Source organism: Pipistrellus kuhlii, unplaced genomic scaffold, assembly GCF_014108245.1.
Source record: "Pipistrellus kuhlii isolate mPipKuh1 unplaced genomic scaffold, mPipKuh1.p scaffold_m20_p_2, whole genome shotgun sequence".
NCBI lineage: Eukaryota > Metazoa > Chordata > Mammalia > Chiroptera > Vespertilionidae > Pipistrellus > Pipistrellus kuhlii.
The window spans coordinates 49,224,872-49,250,909 of record NW_023425515.1 but is presented as its reverse complement, the minus strand read 5'-3'; the positions used below and the strand labels follow the sequence as shown (position 1 = coordinate 49,250,909).

Genomic DNA, 26,038 nt, shown 5'->3' with positions numbered 1-26,038 from the left:
TCCACAGACCGACGCTCTACCACTGAGCCAAACTGGTTTCAGCAACTTATAAGAAATTTTTTAAAAACCACATGGACTCTACGGTTCAGACACTTTCAATCCAGTGAAAGACACATTAATGCAAACAAATATCCAAGGAGCTAGCATTCTGCTGGAAAGCCAGACACACGTGTTTGGAGCTGCTGCTGGGGGTGAGGCCATGGATGGAGGAGCTTGTGCAGGGATTCCCAGAGGAGGCTGCACTGGCGCGGGGCTGACAGGGAGAGCATAAGAAAAGCTAGGGAATCAGGGCAATCACGGGCATGTTTGGGAATTGGCAAGCAGAGGTGTGACCTGGAACATGGGGTCAGTCTTGGTAGCAGATGTGTTGGGCAGGTTGAGGCATGGGATCTGAGAGGCAGGCCTCACAGGATACACTCAGGAACTCGGACCTTGGCCTCTAGGCAGTAGAGGGACAGTGGAATTAGTTGAGCGTGTTCATGTTTTATGGCCTTTATTTTTCTCATAAAGTCGTGAGCAAGGTTATTTATGGTTGAGAAGTTTGTCAGTCCTAAAGAATGTAAATGGTTGGCCCTGGCCAGGTAACTTAGTTGGTTAGAGCCATGGTCGGCAAACTGTGGCTCTCACGCCACATGTGGCTCTTTGGTCCCTTGAGTGTGGCTCTTCCACAAAATACCACGGCCTGGGCGAGTCTGTTTTGAAGAAGTGGTGTTAGAAGAAATTTAAGTTTAAAAAATGTGGCTCTCAAAAGAAATTTCAATCGTTGTACTGTTGATACTTGGCTCTGTTGACTAATGAGTTTGAGCATTAGGCACATGTGTCAAACACAAGGCCCGCGGGCCAAATCCGTCCCGCCAGGCCTTGCAATGTGGACCGCACCGCGCTGTCATCACTGCACTCTGCTGCGTTTCCATCACAATGACAGTTTATGACTATTCAGTAAACCATTCGGCCCGCGATTTAGGCTGGATTTTAGATTTTGGCCCCTTCTCTGATTGAGTTCGACACCCCTAGGTTAGAGCGTCGTCCCCATAGCCAAAGTTGCAGGTTTAACTCCCAGTCAGGGCACATATAAGAACAACAAATCAATGTCTCTCTCTCTCTCTCTCTCTCTCTCTCTCTCTCTCTCTCTCTCTCTCTCTCTCTCTCTCCCCCTTCTCCACCCCCCCCAAAAAAAATCAATCAATAAATTTTTTACATGTAAGGAATATAGAGGGTTTAAAAGAAGATAATATAGTGAAGAATCAAAAAGGAATAAACAAGGAGTTGTTTTTTAAAATCCCCACTGAGGTATTGCAAGTGAATTTATGTTCAGATTTTCTGACAGCAAGAGCAAAAAGGCAAACATGTTAGGTTAAATAACATTTTGGATCTTGACAAGTACAAGTATACCACGTTGTTGTTTTTCTTAAACTGCATCACTTGACATTTCAAGATGTGCCCTTTTTTAGCACCAGTGGGATGATTCTGAGTGACCTTGATTAATGTAGAAAACAAGGACATTATCCTTGAATAGCTGAACAGTGTATGTGTGTGTGTGTGTGTGTGTGTGTGTGTGTGTCCATATCTGTTACGCTTGGTTAAGCAATTCAGGAGACGTGATCACGGAGTAGTAGCCTGTCGTCAGAGGAGTGTGTGTGCACGTGTGGATGAGCTGGCTGACATTTGGGATACATCTCAAAGCCGTGCTGGATATTCTGGGCACAGTGATGTGAAAAGAAGAGAATTTTCCATGAAGAAACTTTTAGCTGGAGAAGTTTAAATGGGATCTCTGGAGCTGGAAGGAGACCGACTTTCCCCTCCTTCCTTTCGGAATGGTGTATCTGGAGATTTAAGCAGAATGACACCCTGTACCATAATGGGTGGCAGGGGGAGCGGACGGGAGCTCATGGTGGTTGGAGCTCCTCATGCTCACTAAACACGCTTGCACTCCGAGTCCTTGGCATTCGCCACCATGTGATCAGTGAAGGGCAAGCTGTAAATAGAAACACAGAGTTAGAGCTTAAGGACGCTTTTATGTATTTTTTTCATCATGTATTTTTTTCATCTGCCCAGTGCTCTCATTTATGGATGAGTAAGTAGGCCCATGAGAGCCAGGGCTTGCTCAACGGCACCATCCAATTAAGGACAAAACTGATGACTGCCCAGATTCTTGACTCGTGGCCCAGTGCTCCCCACCGTGTATGTGCGGATGGCCGGTGTCCTGAGGGCCAGGGGAGGCCATCCTGAGAGCCACATCCGAGCCCTGTGCCAGGCCTCCTGGCCTGTGTCACTCAGAGAAAGGCAGCGTGGGGGAGGGGAGGCTGCAGGTGAAAAGCAGCTGAGGAAAGCAGTCAGATGGGGATTTCAGGGGACGTCCTAAGTGGTTTAAGAGGGCTTTAGGGAGGAATCTACTTACCACCGTGTTTAGGGACATGAGCATGCAGAGCTGACCGCCCTCCTGCATTCAGGCTTTCTGTGCCTTTGGGGGACAGATAGATTTTCTTTCTAAAGTGCATTGAGGAAAACAGCCCACAGTCAAGTTCCAAATCCTCCCCCAACTGAGAGGGGAGTGACCAGAGCTTTAAAGCATTGACTGCTGCTCCATTGGAATGGTGGGCATGCCAGTAGTTATGTGACTAACTCTTCCACCCCACCACCACCACCACCTGGCTCATTGAGACCCCGGACCAGGTGCACCTGCACACCCCCAGCTGGCAGCATGCTCAGGGATTAGTGCAAAGCAGAATTAGAGGGACATGCAAGCACTTTGCCCAGGAGTTTAGTGAGGTGCTGCATAAAGAAGAGGTGTTTTTATAGGAAAGTCTAAAAAAAAAAATTAAAAAAAAAAATAAAAAAAGAAGAAGAAGAAGAAGCAGCCAGGCAAGGCTTAGATTTTCTAGATTCTTTGAAAAGGAAGTAAGGGGGGATAAGGGGTAAGAGGTCAGAGGTGTCTGATTTTAAAGAATCTGCCTATGGCCAGACCATGTGTCTTGGTTTTCTGTTTCCTGGGGTTTTACAGGCATTCTACGGTAACATGGTTGCCGTACGTATATGGTGAGTGGCTGTCTGTGCTCGAGAATGTTTGAATCACACTTCTACAATTTAGAGCTAGAATGGACCCGGATGATCTAGTACCTGCTTGTTGTCTTATAGATGGAGAACCCGGGCTTCCTATGAAATATCTTGTCCACCTCATAGCTACTAAGGAACAGAGCTGGGAGGCCTGTGTGGGGAACCTTCATCTTTGCTCCAGAACTCTTTGCATTCTATCTGTCTGTCCTGGTGCCATGAAGGTCCGTTTTTTGGCAGGTCAAGGGCTGCTCAGAGGCACCGGTTAACAAAAGGCAGCCTTTTATGAGGCATCGGTCTGTCCGTCACAAGTGACACTCAGAGGTTTGTGAGCCTATGCCTTAGTCACAGGCCAGTCAAACCCCATCAGAGCTCAGAGCCCTGTGTCACCATGGGCCGTTTGGCTCTTGCTGGCAGCCTGTTCTGTGAGGCAGCAGGACGTGCCTCCTGTGTCTCGGTACCATGAAACACAGTCTTTCAGGTCACAGGGGTTTTCCTTCTTTAATTGTCAGAATCCACGGACGTCATTGTGTGTATTTTGTATTTTGAAAACCCTTAGGATGCTTGGAGTTTTGTGATCACACGTTTTTGTGTTTTAAATGTCACACCAGCCGGGCCAGCTGTGGTTCAGTTCATTTAGCTGCAAGGTAGGAGTTCTCTCAAGATAGCTCAAGGAAGGGCAGAGTCTTACTGGGCATCAGTGAGGGAGATGGAATCTCAGGGATCAAATGCCGGCAGCCATGGGAGATCTGCACCTTGTGGAGCCCGGATCTGTAGGATGATCTTAGAACCAGGGTGACCGTCCAGTTTAAGATCCTCTCCCCAAGTGCCTCACCACCCACACCCTTCCTTCACCGCCTCACCTCTGCTTACTCTGAGCTTCTGTTCCCTTACTGCTAGGCCTGCCTGTGGCCTGTTATGGCCCCTTTGGCCTTTCTCCCCTTCATAGAAACCTTTGCTGCCCTCAGGCAACTGTGCCATTCTCTTGCCACTTTCCCGTTCTTAAAAGATGGAATCTGATTGGTCCCACTCCGTTTTTGACCCAGGCCAAGCCATTTCCTACTGAAACCCTTAGGGTGGCTTTCCCTGGGCAGATGCCCACTCTGATCCATGCCTGTGGGTGCAGGTCAGCATGGTGGATGACGTGTTGGAACCTCACAAAGACATAGGGCTGTTTCTGGGGGCCCAGCCTTTTAGGGCCTCTGCTTCCTGCCTTTGCCAGAGAGAAGCAGCTCCAGGGCTGGGTTCCCAGGGCCTGCTGCCCAGAGGAGAGGAGACACTCGGGTGGGTGATGAGGGCCTGGGTGAGCAAGGGAGCTGTCCAAAAGTCAAGAGAAAGGTTTTTAATAACCTGGCAGGACAAAGTGACAGTTAGATGGAAAGGATGGAGAAAGGGGTCCCAAATGATGTTTGTCCAAAAGGTAAAGATAAAAACTATGAACAACAAATACATATCTATCAACAAGTGAATCTAAAAATCAAATGAATGAAAAATCTGATAAACAGAATAAACTGATGAATATAATAGAATCGGGGACATAGAAAGGGAGTGGACTGACAATTATCAGGGAGAAGGGGTGTGGGGGGGGGTGTGGAAAGAGACTGGACAAAAAACATATATCTATGGATGAGGACAGTCATCCATAGGTAGAGGGTAAGGGCATGGAGTAGGGTGGGAACCGGGTAGAGGGCAGCTATGGGGGGGGGAGGAAAGGAACAACTGTAATAATCTGAACAATAAAGATTTAAAAAATGTTTTTGGAATTTGGATGGGCAATTTGAACCACCGAGGAGGAGCAGAAAAGTAGGAGGCGGAGGAAGAGGGCCTGTGGTCTGTGATAAAAAGGCACCCTGGCCAGAGGACCAGGAAGCTGGGCCCTGACACCAGTTAACTTTGTGATTACATCACTTAACCGCCCCGGTCTCTGCCTTCTCCTTTCTAAAGTTAGGAATTTCATCCAGGAAACATTTGTTGAGCACCCACTGTGTGCCAAACGCTATGCAATTGTCTCTCTCAAGTTTTCCATGTGGGCTGGTGGTGTGCCCCAGCCAGGGTAGGGTCCCACCTTCTGTTCAAATAACCTTGTTTCCTTTAGTAAATCCTAGCTTTTGCTTCCCTCTAGTGGCCACTTAGCGCCACTCAAACAGTGCTTTTGGCCCTGGATTGCAGATCTGAATTGAAAGTTAGAAGTTAGGATGGAGCTGAACCATAAACTGTGCACATGGTCAAGAAAACAGATAGTAAGTGGCATGCCGCCTTGATAGCTGGTAACCAGGCGGGAGGGTGGTGGTAAGAAAGATGCAGAACCAGACATAAGACAGGAGGTGGCTGTCACCCCGCGGCAAAACCAGCTCATGGCAGCAGTAGAAGCAGAAAGTCTCATTAGAACTTAGCCAGTGAGGTGAACCTGGATGAGTAAAGAGTGTGGGTCACAGATAAAGGTCCGTCTTCACATGGAAGAGGCAAGGGTAGGATCAGGAAGGCGGGAACGTTGGTGAGGGCAGACTCTACAGCTGTTACAGAAGACCCTCTGAGACTCTGGGAAGCCTAGTTGGGCACATGACCTGGATCATTCCTCTGAAAAGTGACATCTCCTCCGGCTCCTGCCACAGGGTGGTGCCAGCACAGTTAGAGATGGCCTGGGATGGGGGTGGGGGGCGCCTTGGGGGAGAGAGGAGCTGAGCTGGCACAGCATGGAGGCAGATGCTGCAGGCTCCCACCAGCCGAGTTGTTATTGACTGTCACAGCCGAAGGAGGTTCCAAGGCTAATAATATAAACAGCCGCCAGGAGACACAGCCATGATGGTATCCGGTGGAATAGGCTGGAGGGGCAGTAATTGGAAGAACAGATCACTTTCTGAGGGACCCCATCCCTCGTGCACGGGCCAGAACCCCATGCCTCCCCTGTTGCCATGCTTGAGATGCTTGTATAAAGTGTGTACCCCAACAGACAGTGAGCTTGGTAAGGGCCGGGTCATTGATTGTCTGCTTGCTGCTCCTCACTCCGTGCCCAGCTCTGTGGCTGGCAGGTAAATGAGCCAGCAAGTGCGTGGGTGAGATCACCAGCTCCATCAGACACGGATCCTGCCCTTGCAATTTGCTGCTTGTGGTCTGAGCAAGTATTTCAAGTCTCAGAGCTTCCCTTCCCTCATCCAGAAACTCAGATGATCATGCTGACTTTACGGGTCCACAATGTCCATGAAAGAGATTTATAAATGACAAAGGCCCAAGCAAATGTGAATTATTTCATTATTCTGCCCGAGCACGAGGAATGAACAAGTTGTACGCACACTGGTATCTCTGTAAGCCTGGGACACGGGGACCGTGGATGTTGGCTTTCTTAGTCACAGCGTTAGGAACATGAATGTGCAGTGCGCCCCCAGCTGCCAGCGGCTGGTGGGCCTGTGCTGAGATAGGGCCTCAGGGCCACTCAGCAACACCCCCTGAACCCACCTCTGCCCTCTTCCCAGTGCCAGTCCTGCAGACCTGCCTGCTCTCAGGTGCCAGCAGCAGCCAGGTGCCGCGTTCCCTGCTCCACACCTGGCGGCGGGCCTTTCCCCGGGGCTTACCTTGCCTCAGCCTCCACCCTGTCACTGCGTGTGGACATGTTATCCACCAGAGTTTGGCCAATCGTCCCAAGGACCCCTCTCTGGCCTGGTTGTCCCCCTGCGAGGGCTGGTGTAGGAAGAGCAGGGAAGGTCACATCCCTGGCTCTGCACAGGGAAATGGTAGCCTGAATTGTACCCTAAACGTGTCACCCCTGGACATGAAGTATAGGGCTGCTTTGCTTTGCTTTTTCTCAAATCTGCCAGTCATTAGAGATGCTTTGGAAATGGCTTTCTGTTCCCTAGACACACGGTATCAGCACAGAAAACATGTCGGGTATGTGCCAAATACCATTAACTATGTGTGTCAGTCTGTGTGAACTCATGCGGTCACGCTATATGGTAGGAATTTATATTATCCCTGTTTCACAGATAAGGAACCGGAGCCAAAGAGAGGCCATTTAACGTGCTTAAAGTTATACAGATAAGAGCTCCAGAGACAGAATCAAACCTAACATCCGACTCCGGACCCAGTCCCCCACCAAATGGGGAAGGGTGACTCACATCTGAATAACTGAGGTTTGAGAACATTTTGCACGTTTTGCAAAATCCTCTCTTGTTTTTGGCTGGATTTCCCCTGAAGCTCGACTTTTCAGTGTTGGGTGGACAATGGGCAGGGATGCCTGGGGTCTCTCTCCACCTGGAGAGCTGCTCTGGATCACCTCCAGTCTCTCCCAGCCACCCCTCCTCCCTCTGCTGTAGGCGACCTCGGGGGTTTTCCGAGGCCATGCCACAGCTAGTGCTGCAGGAAAGTGCCTTGCCCCTGAGACCAGCGAGGACGGCAGTGCAGACAGTCTGGGCCAAGCACAGAGCAGCCGGAGCCTCCCCTTGGCAGGACCGCTATCTCCAGACTAAGGCTCAGTGTTGCCACGGCCCAAGTTCATTGCCACAGACAGTTTGTACCTAGTCTAGGTGGTCGCTCAAGCCTGGGTGGGGAGTTCAAAGATATGAAGCTGACAGAATCCTGTATCAGGCTGCATGTCCCTCCCCACTTCCTGGAGAGCCCTCACCAGTATTTGATAAATTCCTATTGAATAAACAAATGCAAAAACAGTAAGTGAAGCCCAATCCGAAACCCTGTAACTTCACCCGAAGAGTGGAGGATGCGCAGGAGCACATGTGGTTCCTTCTCTGAGTGAATCAAGTCCGTCTGCAAAGGAGCTCTGCCCTTGTCCTGACTTTGTCTCCTTTCTCTCTCACTTGCGTGAACACATTGAAACATAAGTGTCATGTTTTCAGATGACAAAACGTTGGAAGGAACCACTCCTCTGATAGACGAGAATCAAGAACACCACGTCTTAGCTAGGAGGTTAATGGAAAATTCATAGAAAAATCTCCGAGTTAAAAGCCTCACAACCCCAAGTAGAGAAATGGGAGGAGCTGGGTTGAGCAGACCCTGTGGATCAGAGTGGGGCTTTTAGCAGGCTGCCTGCTCAATAGAAGCCAACAGCATGGCTTAACTCTCAGACCACAGGGATAGACATAGTGTCTAGACATGGGAAACGGATGCCTGACTCAGTCTGTGCAGAACACACTACATCTAAAGGACCGGGCTCAATTCTCTGGGCCTTCTCCTCGGAGGGACAGTGACATAATGAAGTCCACCAGAAGAATATGATAAAAGTATTGGAAACACACATTCCCTCCGCCCCCCACATTTGAGAGAGATTTGAAGGAACTTTTTGGAAAAGAGAAGACTTCAGGAACTCTTGTCTAGACTTCCCATATGTGGAGCTCTATGGGAGACAGTTACTTTGTATTACCCTAGAGGATAGATTTTTGAACCCTGGATGGAAATTGTGAAAACAATGAAAATGTTAAATCACCACTGCCACTCGAGGGGACAGCTTCATAAAGCAGAGAGCTGGGAATCTTTAACAGGGCCCTGCCCTGAGCAGGAGTTTAGGGTAGAAGGTCCTACGCCTCTGATCTATAACTTCAGCTGCCTCTCCCAGCTTTGTGTCCTCTGCAGCTCTGCCAGGCATGGATTGGAAAGTCCCCTCCCCACAGCTACACCAATCCCTATATCATCAATGCATTAGGTACAAGTGTGGGCCTTGTGACATTCTCCTAGATTGATACAACCATTCATCTAGCCAGATTGAGTGAAAGGAATTCTGAGCCTAGAATGTGAAAACCTGGGTCTGGTCTTGTCTCTGCTACCAACTATAATGGCATTCTCATTTTTACCAGTTAGTTATGAGATAAGAGTTGGATGCACTCATTCATTCAACAAATGTTTATTACCGTATTTTTCAGACCATAAGACACACTTTCTTTCCCCTAGAAGTGGGGGGGGGGGGGGAAGGGGGGGGAGGAAAGTCCCTGCGTCTTATGGTCCAAATATAGCCTACACATATACTTTTAAAAAAAAGTTTTTTTACTTGCCCGGCTCTGTGTGGTCTCTGTGTGCTTGCCCGGCTCTAAAATGGTTCTAAATGCTGCTGTTTACTTTACAGGGTTGATTACATGTGTTTATGACTGTGATGTTGGGTTTTAATGCACATAAAATATTTTAGGACACTATTTGTTTCAGAATCTTTTTTTCTTCATTTCCCTTCTCTAAAAACTGGTGCGTCTTATGGTCCGGTGCGTCTTATGGTCCGAAAAATACGGTATCTACCATCTTCCAGACACTGTCTTCCTTAGGTAACTCCCTCCCTCTTTCAGGGTTTCATTTTCCTCATCTGTAAAATAGGGGGGTTGGATTAGGTGAGTCCCTGCATGTCTAACAGGCCATGTACCCACCGGACAATGCCGTTATCTCAGCCCACGTGTCATTGTTTTGGCTAAAGGCTGCCACGTAAGGCTTGGATGAAAGCTTTGCTAAAATAAAAAACCATTTTGTGGTTCAGGCTTTTCTTAAATCTGTCTACCTATTAACTCATATTTTAAAGTGGATAAAAAGATTTTTTTAATTTGTATATGTCAAAGGCATATCACACTAAGAGGAGTAAGAAAAAAATAAGCAATGCAAGAGGAAAATTAAGAGGACAACCAATGCTAGTCACAGTTATAATAATGATCACAGTAGTTAATACTTATTGATACTTATCGAGACCACCTTTTGAGACTTTAAAAATCTAAAAATGCCTTTACTGAGCCCTCATATTGACTGATGGTTTATCAGGGCACAGAAATTCTAGGTTGGAAATAATTCTCACACAGAATTCTGAAGGAATTGCTCCATTTTCTCTTACGTTTTAATGTTGTTGCTGAAAACTGCTGTTATTGTGGTCCTTGGTTTGTTTACACCCTCCTATCTGAAAGTTTCTAGAACATGCCATTTCTTCCACTATGTTGATGCTGTGCTATGTTTCAGAGTGGGTCTTTTTTTTTTTTTTTTTTTTTTTTTTTTTTTTAATAATTGCAACGAGTACCTGGAACATTGTGTCAACTTGACACATGCCCTTCCGCCCTGGGAATTTTTCCTTACAAATTTATTCCTTTCCATTCTGTCTACCTAAAACTTGTCAGATTGATTCTCTCATTTTCTTATATTCTTCTCTCCTAGTTTCATCTCTCCATGTTCTTTTTCTTCTTTCTGGAGAATTTCTTTGACTTTATCTTCCCACCCATGTCTAAAACGTTCTGTTTCAACACTGTTTTTCATTTCTAAGAGCTCTTTCTCATTCTGTAATTTCCCCCATTTCTGTAACAGCTTGTTCTTTTGTGAGGGACAGGATGCCTCTCTTAGCCCTCTGGGGATATGGCAGTGCCCTTGAAGGGTTACTGTCCTGCCTGCAGCTTCTTCCCTCTGAGCTCCTGGTCCTTTTTGTTTGCTTACTTTGTCCCCTTAGTGAGGATCTTGGTGACCCTCAGTGGAATCATCTTTCTATTTATCAATGCAGCACTGGAAGGGCTGACTGGCTGTTGTATGTAGTGGAGGGTGCTTACTGACCGGGAGGTTTCCCTGTGCGATGGTCTGACCAAGCCCTGGAGGTCTGGGGATGGGATCTCCGAATGTCCGTATCTGAGTACCTGGACATCTTTTTTGGTTTCTGTAGTGAAAGACCTTCAGCTCTGCCTAAAAGTTTGTATTTGCCTGCAATGTTCTGGGAGCCAAGAAGGACAAGGCTGGAGGCCATCTCCCTATTCAGTATGTATACCTTCACTGAATGTCAGTTTCTCAGGAACATATGCACTGGGTAGAAGAGAGATTAGTGGGGGTAGAAGAGAGATTAGTGGTCTGCTACCTTTACAGACATTCAGTCCATCTTGCCTCCTTAACTCACTCATACCTCTACCCTCAGTGCAGCCTGGGTTCGCTTCCTCAGGGCTAAGTGCCAGGGACTCCAATCTCACCTCCATTCTACCAAGGCAGACACCGCTCTTTTTTTCTTTTTTTTTATCCTCCTCTGGGGATATGCTCCCCTTGACCCTGAGGGTGTTGGGGGGGGAGGGGAGAGAAACATTGATGTGAGAGAGAAGCATCTATCAATTGCCTCCCAAATGCCTCCTGACTGGGAATCAAACCTGCAACCCTTTGGTACATAGGACAGCACTCCAACCAACTGAGCCATACAGGCCAGGGCAGATACCACTCCTGACGCTACTTTGTTTTTCAAATAAAATGTTGACTTATCTTCTCACTGTTCCCTTGTAGGCTTTTTGGTTTTGTGAGTATCCCCATTCCTAGTGTCATTTTAAAAAATATATATTTTATTGATTTTTTTTACAGAGAGGGAGAGGGATAGAGAGTTAGAAACGTCGATGAGAGAGAATCATTGATCAGCTGCCTCTTGCACACCCCCTACTGCGGATGTGCCCGGAACCAAGGTACATGCCCTTGACTGGAATCGAACCCAGTACCTTTCAGTCCGCAGGCTGACGCTCTATCCATTGAGCCAAACCGGTTTTAACACCAGTGTCATTTTTGTCAGGTTTAGAAATCAATGGATATAGAGTAAAATGAACAAGATAATTTTTTTGAAAGATGCTCAGAACATAAACTGTGGGATCTGGAGGACAACTCTCAGGCACTGCAGCCAGACACCTCAGTTACAATCCAGGCACTAATTCCTGGAATTGATTCCCGGTGCCTTCAACAGGTTTTGGTTGCTCACCTGCCATGTGCCAGTCATCACTCCAGCCTCAGGAGATCTGGCCATGAGCAATAGACTGTTTCGGGGTCTCCCCTTCCTTCCAGAGTCTTACATCCTGATGTACAATACGACAGGAAACAAGTTAACAATCAAACAAGACAACACCTTAATGATAAGTGCTCAAGAAAGTGCAGAAGGATTGTGTGTTAGAAAGCACATGTAGAGACTGCCCTGCTCACAGATTGTAAAACAGAAAGGGGCTCTGAAGTCCATTTTCCTCACTGTACGCATGAGGAGATTCGGGTATAGAGAGGGGAGGGGGTCTTCCCAGTGTCACACAGGGGTAAACCTGCCCCAGCCCCAAGGTCTCCCGATTCCAGCTCCTGCATTCTTCCCACTGCCAACTACTATGTACTTCAGGAGACCTCCAGTGACCGCAGCCCACACTCCGCCTCTCTGAGGCTCTGCTCTTCATTTCAGCACAGGGCAACAACGAAGCCAATTAATTAGCGCCTTCAGTTGTCATGGTTAGTAGCCCACCTCCATAAATCAAAGACAGCAGATCGTCAGTAATTAGACCCGGCAGCTCCACAGGCTCCCAAAGTGCAAACTGAGAGCCCCGCAGTCGCATTCCCCAGGCCCAGACTCGGCCGCACCTGAATTTTGAAAATTCAGCTCAAGGCGAAAACCCGCACTAAACTTGTGTGAAGGCTACTGGTTTCTGGGAAGCTCCTCTAAGTTTTGTGCGGGGCAGAGGTTTATGGGGACTGATTTTGAAGCCGCCACACCAAGCATGTCAAACTCATAGCCAGAGGGCCGCATGCAGCCCACAACGAGTATTTTTGCGGTCCAGTCTATATAACGTGAGCAGTTATTTGCAGTTATGAAAGGAAATAAGTCTCCTGTCAGATCCAGAATTACTGGCATTCACCTTGGATCAGTTTTGAAAGTAATCACTGTGAACAAGATTTCCCCTGAAGTAAGAAAGATAGTAGCAGAGAAGAGATGCCAAGTGTCAGGAAGAACATATTAATTTTATCATGGCTCTTGTTCATATATATATATACACACACTGTACTTTTTGGAATAAACCTACGTTTCTATTAAGATTGAAGCTCCTTCCCTGGTGGTCCTTGGGGATCACAGTCTGGGCATAACAGCTGGCACTTGGGGAAGTCTCCAAAAACTGTATCTCTGAATATCAGACCTTCTGGAATGAAGATCTCAGTATTCTGCCTGCCCCAATCTGGACCAACCTAGAGACGAACCAGCATTATAACTGTTAAACTGGGTATAGCTTTTTCCAGCTAAAGAAATTCAAGAGCTTCTATTGGACAGAATAAATCAGGAGAGGAAGGACAGAAACTCATATTCACTGTAGTTATTTTATCCTCTCAACACCCCAAGAGATGAACTACTATGATTGATTCCAGATGAGGAAATTGAGGCCCAAATTTCCCCAAATCATCGCAAAATTGGCTTAGCAGTAAAGGTGACCTACTTGTCTAAGTTTGCCCAAGACTTTCCTAGTGTGAGTATTGGAAGTCCCACAGTCTAGAGACCTCCTTCTGTGTTGACCAACCTGAACAGTTGGTCACCATACCCACTGACTCAAATGTGGGTTTACCTGACTTCAAAGCCCCGTGCTCTTTGAATTTGTACACCATCACCTCCCTCTAGAAATCTCAAAAGACATATTTTGGTGGCAAGTACTCTTTGGGCTTGGAGACAGAGAACAGGACTTGAATCCCAGTTTGGCTTCTAGTCCTAGAATCTGTGCACCTTTGGACATGACTCCTAAATCTCAGGCCTTCTATTTCCTCAACTGTAAAACATAAGAGAGTGAAAGAGGAGATCAGACTATGATCTCTGCACCTTCCTCCAGCTCCACCATTCCCTGAGTCTAACTGGCTCTACCTGTTCCCTGCCCCCTGCCCTGTACAGACCACCCTAGACCTAACAGTGGGAGCAATAAAACTTCTTTCATCTCTGGTTAAAAAATAAATAAATAAAAAATTTTTTAAAAATTGAAGCTCTTGTTTTTTTGCAGCCCACATAAACTTAAACCTTGTTTATTTGTCCTGTGTTAGCCTTTGAGTTTGACATGCTTGCTCTACACAGAGGCACCCTCAGCAACTTGGGGCTTTTCCCGAAGCTCACATCCTGGTCCTGGAGCAAAACTGGACACTAGCCATCACCCGCTGCCCTCTTTTCTTCCTTCAAAGTGTATGCCTCCCTGCAATGTGTTCAGGTCTTTCCCCCATTACATTGCGGACTTATCTTAGGGGTTACTGATGATGTTATAATTAATGTCACTCTAAAATAACTCTTAGATGAGGAATATTGAGCAATCCTGGAAATTAGAAAGGGGGAAGGATTACCCAGAATTCCTCACCCAACAAAGCCAGTCTTAACATTTTGATGAATTAGTTTCGTGTTAGTTGTTAAGTTGTTGATAATGTTCTTCACATGTTACATGTGCAACTTCAAATCCTGTCATTGTTTCCTTTTTTCTTTTTCTTTTTTTAACCTGGCTTTATATATCTTGTAAGCTCTTATAAAGCTTTATTAATGTCTGATGGCTGCATCATTACACAATCACTTAGTGGATGTATCATAACCATTCCCTTCCTGTTAGATTTTTATATTTATTTTCAAGGTGTTTTTTTAAAAAATATTATGGTTCGGTTTTTCTCATTAAAAAGTGCCATTATGAACATTTTATGCTCAAAGCCATGTAAGTTCAGGTGCATGTCTCCCACCTTTCTGCACTTGGGGGGGAATCACATGCATAGTCTGCTTTGAGACGTGCACGCTGAGGGATGCCACGTAAGGATGAAATTAATCTCTGACGGGGAGTCCGGCGTGGCAGCAGGTGCAGGGGGAGCAAAGGGCAGTTGGAACAGGAGCTGGCAGACCTCCTCGCTGCCCTTTAAACCGCACCAGCTTCACATGCCTCTGAGGCCGCGCTGGCCTCCGGGCTGACATTCCTACGTAGACGTTAACTCAGCTGATTAATTCTGTGCCTGACCTGAGCATTGTGGAGAAATCGCATGCACAGAGGTAGAGCTCTGGCAGCCAGGAGAGGAGGGAGATCCTGGTCTGACTTACCTGGTGGGCGATGCAGTGTCAGAAACCGGCCTCCACAGCAACCGGCAGGCTCGGCTGGCAGGCATAATGGGGTGTGCACCAGGAGGGGTGGTCCTTCAGATGGACGAGCGGCATGGAGTGAAGAGACAGGAGTGGATCCCGGGACCCGGGGTCACCGGTCCCCCTGTCTTAACAGGGAAAGCGCGTGCTGACGTGGGAGACCTTTGAAGGCGTCCACGGCACTTTTCCTAGACAGCCTTGGGGCCAGCTCTTTCAGTTGGCTTTCGAAAGGGCAAGATTCCATTAAGATTACTAAAAAGGAAGGAAATTTGGTTCATTTACATAATAATTTGCAGGCCTATGTACATGTTCCCGGACCATGTGCTATCAAAATTAATGATTTTGCCCAACCAGCAAGGCTCAGTGGATTGAGCATCGCCTCATGGACCAAGAGATCACTGTTTAGATTCCCAGTCAGGGCACATGCCTGGGTTGCAGGCCCAATTCCCAATAGAGATGTTTCTCTTTCTCGCTTTCCCTTTCTTTCTCTTAAAAAAAAAAAATTAAATTTAAAATTTATTTTTTCCATTTCTCTGTACCCCTATCTCAAACTTACATAATAATTACTAATACCTCTAGAATTTATTTTTGAACATTTAGAGAGCTAACTCTGCTTAAGGTGCTGTCCTAAATGCGTTAGAAGTATTCTCTCATTTAGTCTTCATAGCAGATATATATCAAGCTTCATATCTATGAAGCAGATACTGTTACTGTTAGGGTCGCCAAAGGAGGAACACACGAGGCCAAAAGGGGTGAAGAATTATAAATGTATTAGGTCATCTGAATCCCAGATGGGCTGACCCCCAAAATGGCACCAGCACCCAGAGATGGGAGTCAGGTTTTTAAAGGGCTTTTTCTGAGCAAAGAATTCTCTGTGCAGTTCAAGATTCTGGGAAAGCCCAGAGGGGAGAGATAATGGTCTCAGCAGGTGGAATGTGATCTAAGCAAGTGGAGCGTCCACTGTGACGTGGCCTAAGGTCAGTTCCCAGGGGAGGGGGTATCGATGCAATTATTTGGTCAGACCTCACATTTTGTTGTTATCCTCATTCTACAGATGAGGACACTGAGTACCTTGCTCCTGTCACTCAGCCACGAGGCTGTGCTGCCCGAGAGGAGGGGTGGAGGCAGACATGTGGGCCCTGAATGGACAGCAGTGGACTGCGGGGTGGGGCCCTGTCCCCACCTCTCTACATGTGGCCGGGTTCTTTTCCCACGTGTGGAAGTGCTTAGGGGCAATCTAGCTCACACTGTGTGTAAGGGAAGCTCAGTTTATCCCCAACCAGGAACCACGCAAAATGGACCTAAATGAACGCAGTAGTTTCTGGCGACTGTAAGATCCTAGGGTCGGCATGACGTCTCCTTTTCACCACTTGCATGTGGCCTTGTGTGCTGGAGAGATGGCGCCTCGGCTGCCCTGAGGGGCAGCAGGCATGTGAGGACATGAGGAGCCACTTCTGCCCTCAGGAAGCACCACGGAGAGTGGAGGACGGAGCCGCCGGGGGGTGGGCAGCAGGGGCACAGGCTCCCTCTGGAGAGGCTGTGAGGGAAGAATCAGGATGACTCAGCAGCAGGCTCCAGAGCCAATCCCAGGAGCTCTTAGCATCAGGAAGACTTGGGCGGGCCTGGCCGGGCCCTAGGGAGCAGGCCACGGAAATGTCTGGGAAGCGCCCAGCAGGGAGCCGGGGCAGAGGCCCAGCAAGGCCGGGCTCTCCGAGGGGGGGTAGCGGGTGCTGCGGAGGCAGGGAGATGAGAACCACTTACCGGTCCTGGGGTTCAGGTGAGAGGAGACCCAGACACACCGGCCTTCATGCTGAGGGGCGGTACTGCCCACTTCGGTCTCCCTCGTAGAAAGAAGTTTAGTTTTAGAAACTGAAGCAGGATCGGATTGACAGTTTGGAAGTGTCCGTAACAGGTAGTATTAAAACATCCGGTGGAAATAGAATGTGTCCTCGGAGTTTGGAACAGGGTGTGCCAGCCCCCCTGACCTCTGTGGTGCTGAGAGCACCCGTCAAATGGAAACACTGTCCATCGAAAGAACAGCCAGCTAGCTGATAGAAGAGAGCCAGCATAGATGTGAGAGAGGAACATTGTATGCACCCCAGCCGGGGATCGAACCGCAGCCTTTGGGTGTACGGGGGCGATGCTCTAGCCCACATGTGTCAAACACAAGGCCCTCGGGCCAAATCCGTCCCGCCAGGCCTTGCAATGTGGCCCGCACCGCGCTGTCATCACTGCACTCCGCTGCGTTTCCATCACAATGACAGTTTATGACTGTTCAGTAAACCATTCGGCCCGCGATTTAGGCTGGATTTTAGATTTTGGCCCCTTCTCTGATTGAGTTCGACACCCCTACTCTAGCCAACTGCTGTCCTCAGGAGGCTTTGTTCTTAGCTGGACGAGACGCATTGGCAATGGACACGTTCCCTTGGGGAAAGTGAGAGTCTCAGCGTTTATCTAGGAGCGGTGGTTTCTGTCTCTGGGTCTCTCTGCCCAGGGTTACTGCTTCCGCCCAGGATCAGTGCAGTGGGAAGGGCCAGGCCTGAAGGGAGGGCAGGATGGAGCACTAAGGGTGGTCCCTAAGCCGGATGTGGCCCCTCTTCCCCACCATCCTTCCCCTTGGTCCCCGGTGGCTGAGCGCGTGTGAAATGACTCTAGTCCTTCCCTTTCCAGGTAAACAGAATTCAGTGCCTGCCTTTGAGTTGAAGCCTCATTTTCTCCTGTGTCGCTGACAACCTCTGTTTTAAACAAATGGCTCCAGCGAGGGGTGGGGATGGGGAAGGAATCAGGGATTTCAGGGAAGGCAATTTCTCATTATTCCCTAGAATCAAGTGAGTGAGTGACTTAGAAATAGGTGATCGGGAAGAGCCTGAGGGGCGGTAAGGGGCAGAAGTAGGGCATGTGGTGGAGCCTTTGGAAGAAGCAAAGGGCCATATTGGGGGAGGGTTGTAAAGACACAGTCAGCTGGAAGCTGGCAAAGAAATGAGAAGATTCCAACCAAATGAGGAGTTAGAATCAAAGTCCCGGTTCCAGGCAGGCCCCAGCTGTGGCTGCAGCTGGACTGGCCGAGTGATTCAATGGCACCACTAATTCCTTTTTTCTTTTTTTTCTTGTTTTCTTTCCTGCTCCCACCTCCCTTTCCCATCCTCTACCTTCTTCCCCAAATCTCATCTTTCCCTTTCATCCTCTCCTCCTCTGCTCTCACGCATCCTTTCCCCTTCTCTCTGCCTCACACCCTCACATGTGCTCCCATCCCCATCACCTCCAAGCTCTCCGGCGGATGTGAGCTGACTGTGGTCCTCCAAGACTTCAACGCCGGCCACAGCAGCGAGCTGACCATCCAGGTGGGGCAGACGGTGGAGCTGCTGGAGCGGCCGAGCGAGCGGCCGGGCTGGTGCCTGGTGCGCACCACAGAACGGAGCCCCCCGCAGGAGGGCCTGGTCCCCAGCAGCGCCCTGTGCATCTCGCACTCCCGGAGCAGCGTGGAGATGGACTGCTTCTTCCCCCTGGTGAAAGGTAGGGGCCACCGAGGAGAAGGGGTGTGGCCTGGAACCCCGCCGGGGATGCTGGCCCCTCTAACTGAAGCAAATTGTGGAGCTAACCTGTCTCATGACCTCGTGAGATTTCCCGTGACCTGCTTGTGAGGAGAGTGGGCTAGGAGCTTAAAGAGAGTACTGAGTATCTGTGTGACCTTGGGAGTTATTTAAGCTTTCTGAGTCGGTTTCATCTTAGAAATTAAGGTTGAATTAGATGACTCTCAAGATCTTTTTCAGATACGCCATTGTAGCACCTGCATTTGAAAAGTCCTCTCCTACCTGTGGCCTAAAGCCTGGACTCTTCTGTCCACTGCCCTGTTTCCCCACCACCACAGCTCCCTCGGCTTCCTGACACCCCCACTCACCCCGGTGCTCCTGCTGACACAGAGGCACCCAGCAAGCCCAGGTTCAAGGCCCTGTGGGACCTGGGGCGCTCACTTTGCCGGATAAGTTATTGGAGTCTTGGCTTCTGTTTGGTGTAGTTCTGTGTCCCCTCCACATGCTTGTTTATTCATTTTCTCACACAGGGAGACTCGCCAACTAGAATAATGATCCTCCAAGGTGGTGTATCTCAGCACCCCCTGGGAACCTGTTGGAAATGCAAATTCTCAGGCCCGTCTCCAGGTCTGAGTCAGGTCTGTGTTTTTAACAAGCTCTCCCAAGGACTCCTGTGCATCAAAAGCCAAGGCTGGTAGGGGCCTGGGAGGTCGATCATTTTACACCGAGGAAACTGAAGCCCAGAGAGCTATGTGGTTCTAAGCTTTTTATAACTCATCAGTTAATCTATATCCGTGGTTCCGAAAAGCTCAGCCTTGTATGCAGACCTGTGCTAGGTATTCATGGGCTAGGAAGAGGGAAGGGACCTGCTTCTGTAGGGAGTCGGGGACGAGGGTTGCCATGGAGACCTGCTGCAAGCTTCCTAGGTGATACTACAAGCTATAATAATAAGGTTTAAAAGTTGTGAAATTCCATCTGGTCCATCTCCAAAGCCTGACTTCCTCCTGCGTCCACCAGATGGCGCTAGCAGGTGGCCGATTGACAGGCCTCTCATCCAGCCTGCCTCCCTGGGTTTTTCCACCAGGAGAAAAATGCAATCTAAAACCTGATTCTTCCCTCCCCCAGTTCAGCTTTCCCTCGGTTCATTTCTCCCCTTTTCTCTGGGGACTAAGGAGGGGCTGTGTCCGGAAGTTCTGTGGAATCTGGAATTGCCCAGGCACCTCCTCAGTCTTTTGAAGTGTCCACAGAGAAACTCGTGGTCCCAGTGAAGAGAAAACCAGGGGCACAGGAATATGGTTCTGTTTGAAGTTTAAACAAGAGGGAAAGTGGGACGCACAGAGGTTCGCATTGTGAAGGTGAGATGAGGTAGCATACGAAACACCTAGAACAGTGCCCGGCACTCAATACATTAAGTTGTCAAAAGTAAGAGTTATTACATCATCTGTCACAGATTCCTTAGCAAAATAGCTACAAAATCCTGCAAGTCCTGTCTAGAGACAAAGCCAAGGACAGCAGTTTTCTGGGAAAGGCTAGTTTGTCTGGCATCCAAACATTGGGAAGGACTTCGCTTCAAGAGAAGAACTGACACTTCTAATTTTAAAGTATTCTTTTATTTTTCTGTTAAAGTTGACATACACTATTCCATTAGTTTCAGGTGTACAATATACTGATTGACATTTTCATAGCTTACAAAGTGATCAACCTGAGAAGTCTAGTACCCATCTGATACCATACATAGTTATTACAATATTATTGACTACATAGTCTATGCTATACTTTGATAACTGGCAATTTGCACATCTTAATCCCTTCATCTTTTTTAGCAAACTTTAAAAATCCCCCTTTCAGCTGGCAACCATCAGTTTGTTCTCTATATCTATGAGGTTGTTTCCGTTTTGTTTGTTTATTTTGTGTTTTAGATTTCACACATAAGTGAAATCATATGGTACTTGTCTTTCACTATCTGACTTATTTCACTTAGCACAATACTCTCGAGGACCATCCATGTTGTTGCAGGTGGCAAGATTTCACTCTTTTCTTTATAGTTGAGTAATATTTCATTATATAGAGAGTATGTACCACATCTCCTTTACCCACTCATCTATTGATTAGCAATTAGGTTGCTTTCATATCTTGGCTATTGCAAATAATACTACAATGAACATAGGGATGCATTTGTCTTTTTGAATTAGTGTTTTGAATTTCTTTGGATAAATACCCAGAAGTGGAATTGCTGAGTCCTTCTTTGACTCTTGTTAAAGCCTTTATTTTAAAGTTTATTTTAAAGTCTAATATAGATATTACTACCCCAGATTTTTTATTTAATTTGCCTGAAATATTTTTTCCATCCCTTTACTTTCAGTCTGTGTGTGTCTTTCAATTGGAAGATATTACTACCCCAGATTTTTTTTTTTAATTTGCCTGAAATATTTTTTCCATCCCTTTACTTTCAGTCTGTGTGTGTCTTTCAATTGGAAGATATTACTACCCCAGATTTTTTTTTTTAATTTGCCTGAAATATTTTTTCCATCCCTTTACTTTCGGTCTGTGTGTGTCTTTCAATTGGAAGTGAGTTTCTTGTAGGCTGCATATGAATGGGTCTTGTTTTCTTTTCCATTCAGCCACCCTATGTTTTTTTATTGGAGCATTTAATTCATTTACAGTTAAAGTGATTATTGCTGGATATGTAGTTTTTGCCCCCTTATTATTTATATTTTTATTTCTCCTGCTCCTTTTCCTTTTTCTCCTTCCCTTCCTTTTTCTGCTCCTTTTCTTCCTCTTCCTTTTCATTCTCCTTCATCTCCTTCTTCTCCTTCTCCTTCTTCTCCTTCTTCTTCTTTGTTCCTGTATCATTTCTTGTAATACTAGTTTGGTGGTGATGAATTCCTTTCTTTTTTTCTTGTCTGGAAAAATCTTTATCTGTCCTCTAATTTGAAATTATAGCCTTTCTGGGTAATCTTGGTTGTAGGTCTTTGCTTTTCATCACTGAATATTTCATGCCAGTCCCTTCCGGCCTGTTGAGAAATCTGCTGGCAGCCTTATGGAAGCTGCCTTGTAGGTAACTAACAGCTTTTCTCTTGCGGTTTTTAGGTTTTTAAGATTATCTCTTTGTCTTTAACCTTTGGCATTTTAATCAGGGTGTGTCTTGGTGTGGGATTCTTGTTCAGGACTCTGCACATCTTGGACTTGTATATCTAATTCTTTCATCAGATTAGGAAACTTTTCATCATTATTTCTTCAAATAGGTTTGCAATCCCTTGCTCTCTCTCTTCTCCTTTTGGTACCTCTATGATGTGAATGTTGGTATGCCTGATGAGCCAGAGATTCTTTAAACTATTTATTTGTTTGGGGGTTTTTTGTTTTGTTTTGTTTTTATTGTTCTAATTGGTATTTTCTGTTGCCTTGTCTCCCAAATCATTGATTCAGTCTTCTGCTTCATCTAATCTACTGTTGATTCCCTCTAATGTATTTTTCGTTTTAGTTATTGTATTCTTCATTTCTGACTGGTTCTTTTTTTCTTTTCTATCTCTACTTTTATGGTTTCTATCTCTTTGTTAAGTTCTCATTGAAGTCATCTACTCTTCCCCTACATTTGTTGAGCATCCTTAAACCTTGAACTCTGCACTAGTACATTACTTGTCTCCATTTTGTTTATTTCCTTTTCTGAAATTTTGTTCTACTCTTTTATTTGAAACATGTTTCTTTGTCTCCTTATTTTGGCAGCTTCCCTGTGTTTGTTTTTATGTATTAGGTAGAACTGCAATGTTTCTCGGGCTTGATAGAGTGGTCTTGTGTAGTAGGTGTGGTATGGGGCTCAGTGGCATAATCTCTCTGGTCACCTGAGCCATGTGCTCCAGGCATGTCCTCTGTTTGGGTTGTGTGTGCCCTCCTATTATAGTTGAGCATTGACTGCTATTGGGACATCAGTGGGAGGGATTAACACTGCCTTTCCTACTAGTCACTGCCACCCTGACATTGAAAGGCTTCTCGCTGGGGTGGGGCCTAGTCCCCTTGTCTTCCTAATGCCCTCTCATTCTCAGCACTAAGTGGGGGAGGGCACTGCAGGGAGAGGGAGGAATACTTGGTGGTGGTGGATTTTAACCCTTGGTGCATCTTAGAACCACCTGGAGGAGACTTTGAAAAATACTGATGCCTCACACACCACTCAGACCAGTTCATTCAAAACCATGAAGCCTGGGCATCAGAATACTTTAAGCTCCTTGGTAATTCTGATGCTCCAGGAGGATTGAGTCCCTTCTTTATGCGTTTGGCACCCCCAGAGTATCAGGCTCAGGAGATGCTTAAAGATGCACAGGGGGTGGGGGTGGGGGGTTAGTGTGCAGGTTATGTCAATAACTCATACAGCTCAACAACACCAGCAAAATTTGTTTAAAAAACAGACAAGGATTTGAATAGGCATTTCTCCCAAGAAGATGAACAAATGACCAACAACCACATGAAAAGGTGCTCCACATTGCTGTTCATTAGGGAAATGCAAATCAAAACCACAGTGAGATACCACTTCATTCCCATTAGCATGGCTATTATTAAACCCCACACACAGAGAGAAAATAGCAGGTGAGGCTATGGAAAAATTGGAATCCTTGTGGGAAATAAAATGGTGAATGGTATGGGAAATAGAATAGGTTTCCTCAAAAGAAGTAAAAATAGAATTTCCATATGACCCAGCAATTTTACTTTTAGATATATACCCAAAAGCATTGAAAACAGGAATGTGGAGAGATATCTGTAAATAGAGCCTCATTCTCAATAATAAAAAGGTGGAAGCAACCCCAGTGTCCATTGAGCTATGCATGGATAGCAAAGCATGGCATTTCCACACACTGGGATATTATTCAGCCTTAAAGGAATATCTGACACATGCTATGACATGGATGAACTTGGAAGACCTTATATTAACAGTGAAAGAAACCAGGCACTAAAGGGCAGACACTGTATGATTCCACCTGTGTGAGGTGACTACAGCAGCCAGATGCTCAGACAGAAAGTAGGACAGTGGTTGCCAGGAGCTGGGGGGAGATGGATAGGGTTTCAGTTTTGCATCATAAAAGGATTTGTGGTGATGGGTAGTGATGATGGATACACAACAGTGTGACTGTACCTAATGCCTCTGAACTGAACATTTACAAACGGTAAAAATGCTGGGTGTGTCTGCCCCAGGCTCCAACCGACAGTCTAGGTTCTTCCTCGCCCAACTCTGCAGGACACCTGTGTTCCTTTGCTTTTCCTGTGCAGTTTTTTCTGGCCCTAGCAGAGTGCCTGGAGAAGCTCTAAAGAAACGCTTCTTTGCTTGCCAAGCCTAACCCAGGGCCAGGTAAACTCCGGAAGCAGATTTCCTGGAGGAGAGGGGCCGTGCTTTGGCGGTCCTGGCTTGTTCCTGGGAGTCCTCTTCCACGAGGTCTCCTGGTTATTTCTGCCACTGTCACGTAGCTGGCCTTGGGTACTGCTAACCAGGTGGTGAAGGTGCAGAACAGTGGAGAAAACTTGGGCTTGGGAAGCACATACCACCAACAGCTGGAGATGCTGAGCAACTCTGGGATGCTGCTGATTTATGTGTTAAGTTTGTAGTCAATTCATTAAAATACTGACATTTATTGAGCTCACTAGGGGCCAGCTTCTAGGTTATTGCTTTAAGACTAGTCACAATAATATTTTCCTCATTTTGCAGACAAAGAAACTGAGTCTTAGAAAGCTAAGGTAACTTGCCCAGAGTCACATAACCTAAAACTGGTGAGCCTAGATTTGAACCCTGTGCTCTTGGGCAGAAGGCACTGAGACAGGTACTTGAGTTGATGGTCCTTCCTACCTGATTAGACTCACTGTGTTTAGCCAGGCTCGCTGGGCGAGGACTCCAATAGCCCTCCCGCTCTCCCTCCCACCTCTGGCCTCACTCATGTGCTCCCTTCCCGAGGGGCAGTAGCAACAACCACACAGGTTTTGCTCACTAGAAAGATCCCAGTGTCTCCGCTGGAGCAGGACAACCTGAGCAGCACTCGGATGGCAGGCTGAACTGGGCCCAGCTCTGATAGGAGCCAGCCAGCCCCTGGAGCTGCGCCAGCCTATCCGCCAGATTTTCTGCAGAATGGGAATTCCCTGAATTCTCTGCTCTCAGGAGATAACATGTGCCTTCCCTGTCCCCTCTGCTATCAAATCCAGACACTTACAGGCTCCTCCTGCCTACAGACTCCAGAGAGTCCACCAAAAGTCAGTCTCTCCCCCCCCCCCCCCCCCCCTCTCTCTCTCTCTCTCTCTCCAGTATCATCTGCACTAAGAGCAACTATTCTCAGGTTCTGAGTTTACTCCATAATGCCTAACACAGAGCTTTACTGCAGGAAGCTGAGCACTCATTGCAGGATGGATATTGCCCAAGCATTTCCTTTCTGAGTTGAAGTGACTCGTTACAAACTACAGCTGCCTGGTCCATGTTCCACTCCATTTGTGCAGCCCCACATCTGTAACAGACCAGCTGTGAAGCAGCCACTTTGAAATTCAGAGGCCACTTCCTCATAGAACAAAATTACACGTGCGAGTGTGATGGGTGAGGATGGGAGTAGGTTTCCACGCTAGCCCACACAATTTCATTTAAGAATAACATAGCTGTTATTAACCAATGTCACCCCATTACGCCTAATAACATAAAGGGGTGGGGGGAGAACAACATAGCTGAATGTAGTATGTTGGCAATGAAAATAGTGGTAAGGTTGTTTTTAAGAATCACAGTACTGCCGATAAGGATAACTGAATTTCAATAAGATAATTGCATTTGAATACAAAATGTAATTAACGTGAGTGCTGAGACTTCTTAAAGTCAGGAAGAGATTTTTAAAAGTTAGAATTCAACCTTCTCTTTTTATAATTGAACCACAGGGGTCCTTGGTTAGATTTCACTTCATGTCAGAACATTAGCTGTTATGGGCTTTTGGAATCTTAGGATTGAAAGCATCTTAGTCTTCTGGTCCCCTCTGGCCCCTAAGATAGGTGCTCAGCCGAATGTGACCCGAGCACTCTCAGGAACAGGATGCCTGTCACATGTCAGTGCCATTCTGATGGTTAGGAAATGCCTCTTATTTAGTGCTGAAATCATATGTTCCTACCATGGCTCCCCCGCTAACCCACCAGTCCCAATTCTCGTTGTATAAAAACCCAATCTTAATTCTCATTCTCCATCTCTTTCGGATCTTTAGGACAAAGGGATTTCATTTGCATAAAAATGTTAGACACCTCTTTCCTAAGATACTCCTTAGTAAAAGTCTAGCAATTTCACCATAAATTCTTTTATTGCATCGTTAGAACAGAACAGCACATTTCGGATTAAATTTAGTAATCCTAACTATGTAAAGTGGTTATCTGTGTGCCGTTTTATAGTCCTCGTAACCGCCCTGGACTTAGCAACTCCAGCCCCGTGGCTTCCCCTGCACTTCAGGGGCCCTGGTCTCCCTGACAAACCTCTGATCCTGTCCCCTTCACTGGGGACCCAGAGCCTAGAGGCCACTGCTTTCCATTCTGAGCCTCTCTACACACCTGTCTTTCTTCCTGGTCATTCTCTGCTGTCATTCATATTGTGACTTGTTCTAAAATAGCATTTTTATTACCTTCCCTCCATTTCTTCCTGAATTACCTCTGGGATCCCTTCCAC

The 26,038-nt window shown here is 46.8% G+C and overlaps 1 protein-coding gene across 19 annotated transcripts in view; it reads left to right on the top strand.

Moving 5' to 3' along the window:
• KALRN (kalirin RhoGEF kinase) overlaps positions 1 to 26,038 on the top strand; it is a 640,493-nt gene that overhangs the window by 486,987 nt on the left and 127,468 nt on the right. For all 19 annotated transcript variants that reach the window (XR_004989615.2, XM_036447859.2, XM_036447857.2 and 16 more), the window contains exon 34: positions 18,118 to 18,364. Coding sequence is in view for 18 of the 19 variants with exons in the window: in XM_036447859.2 (XP_036303752.1) it covers positions 18,118 to 18,364 (247 nt within the window). In the remaining variant the exon portion in view is untranslated. The remainder of the gene's footprint in view (positions 1 to 18,117; positions 18,365 to 26,038) is intronic.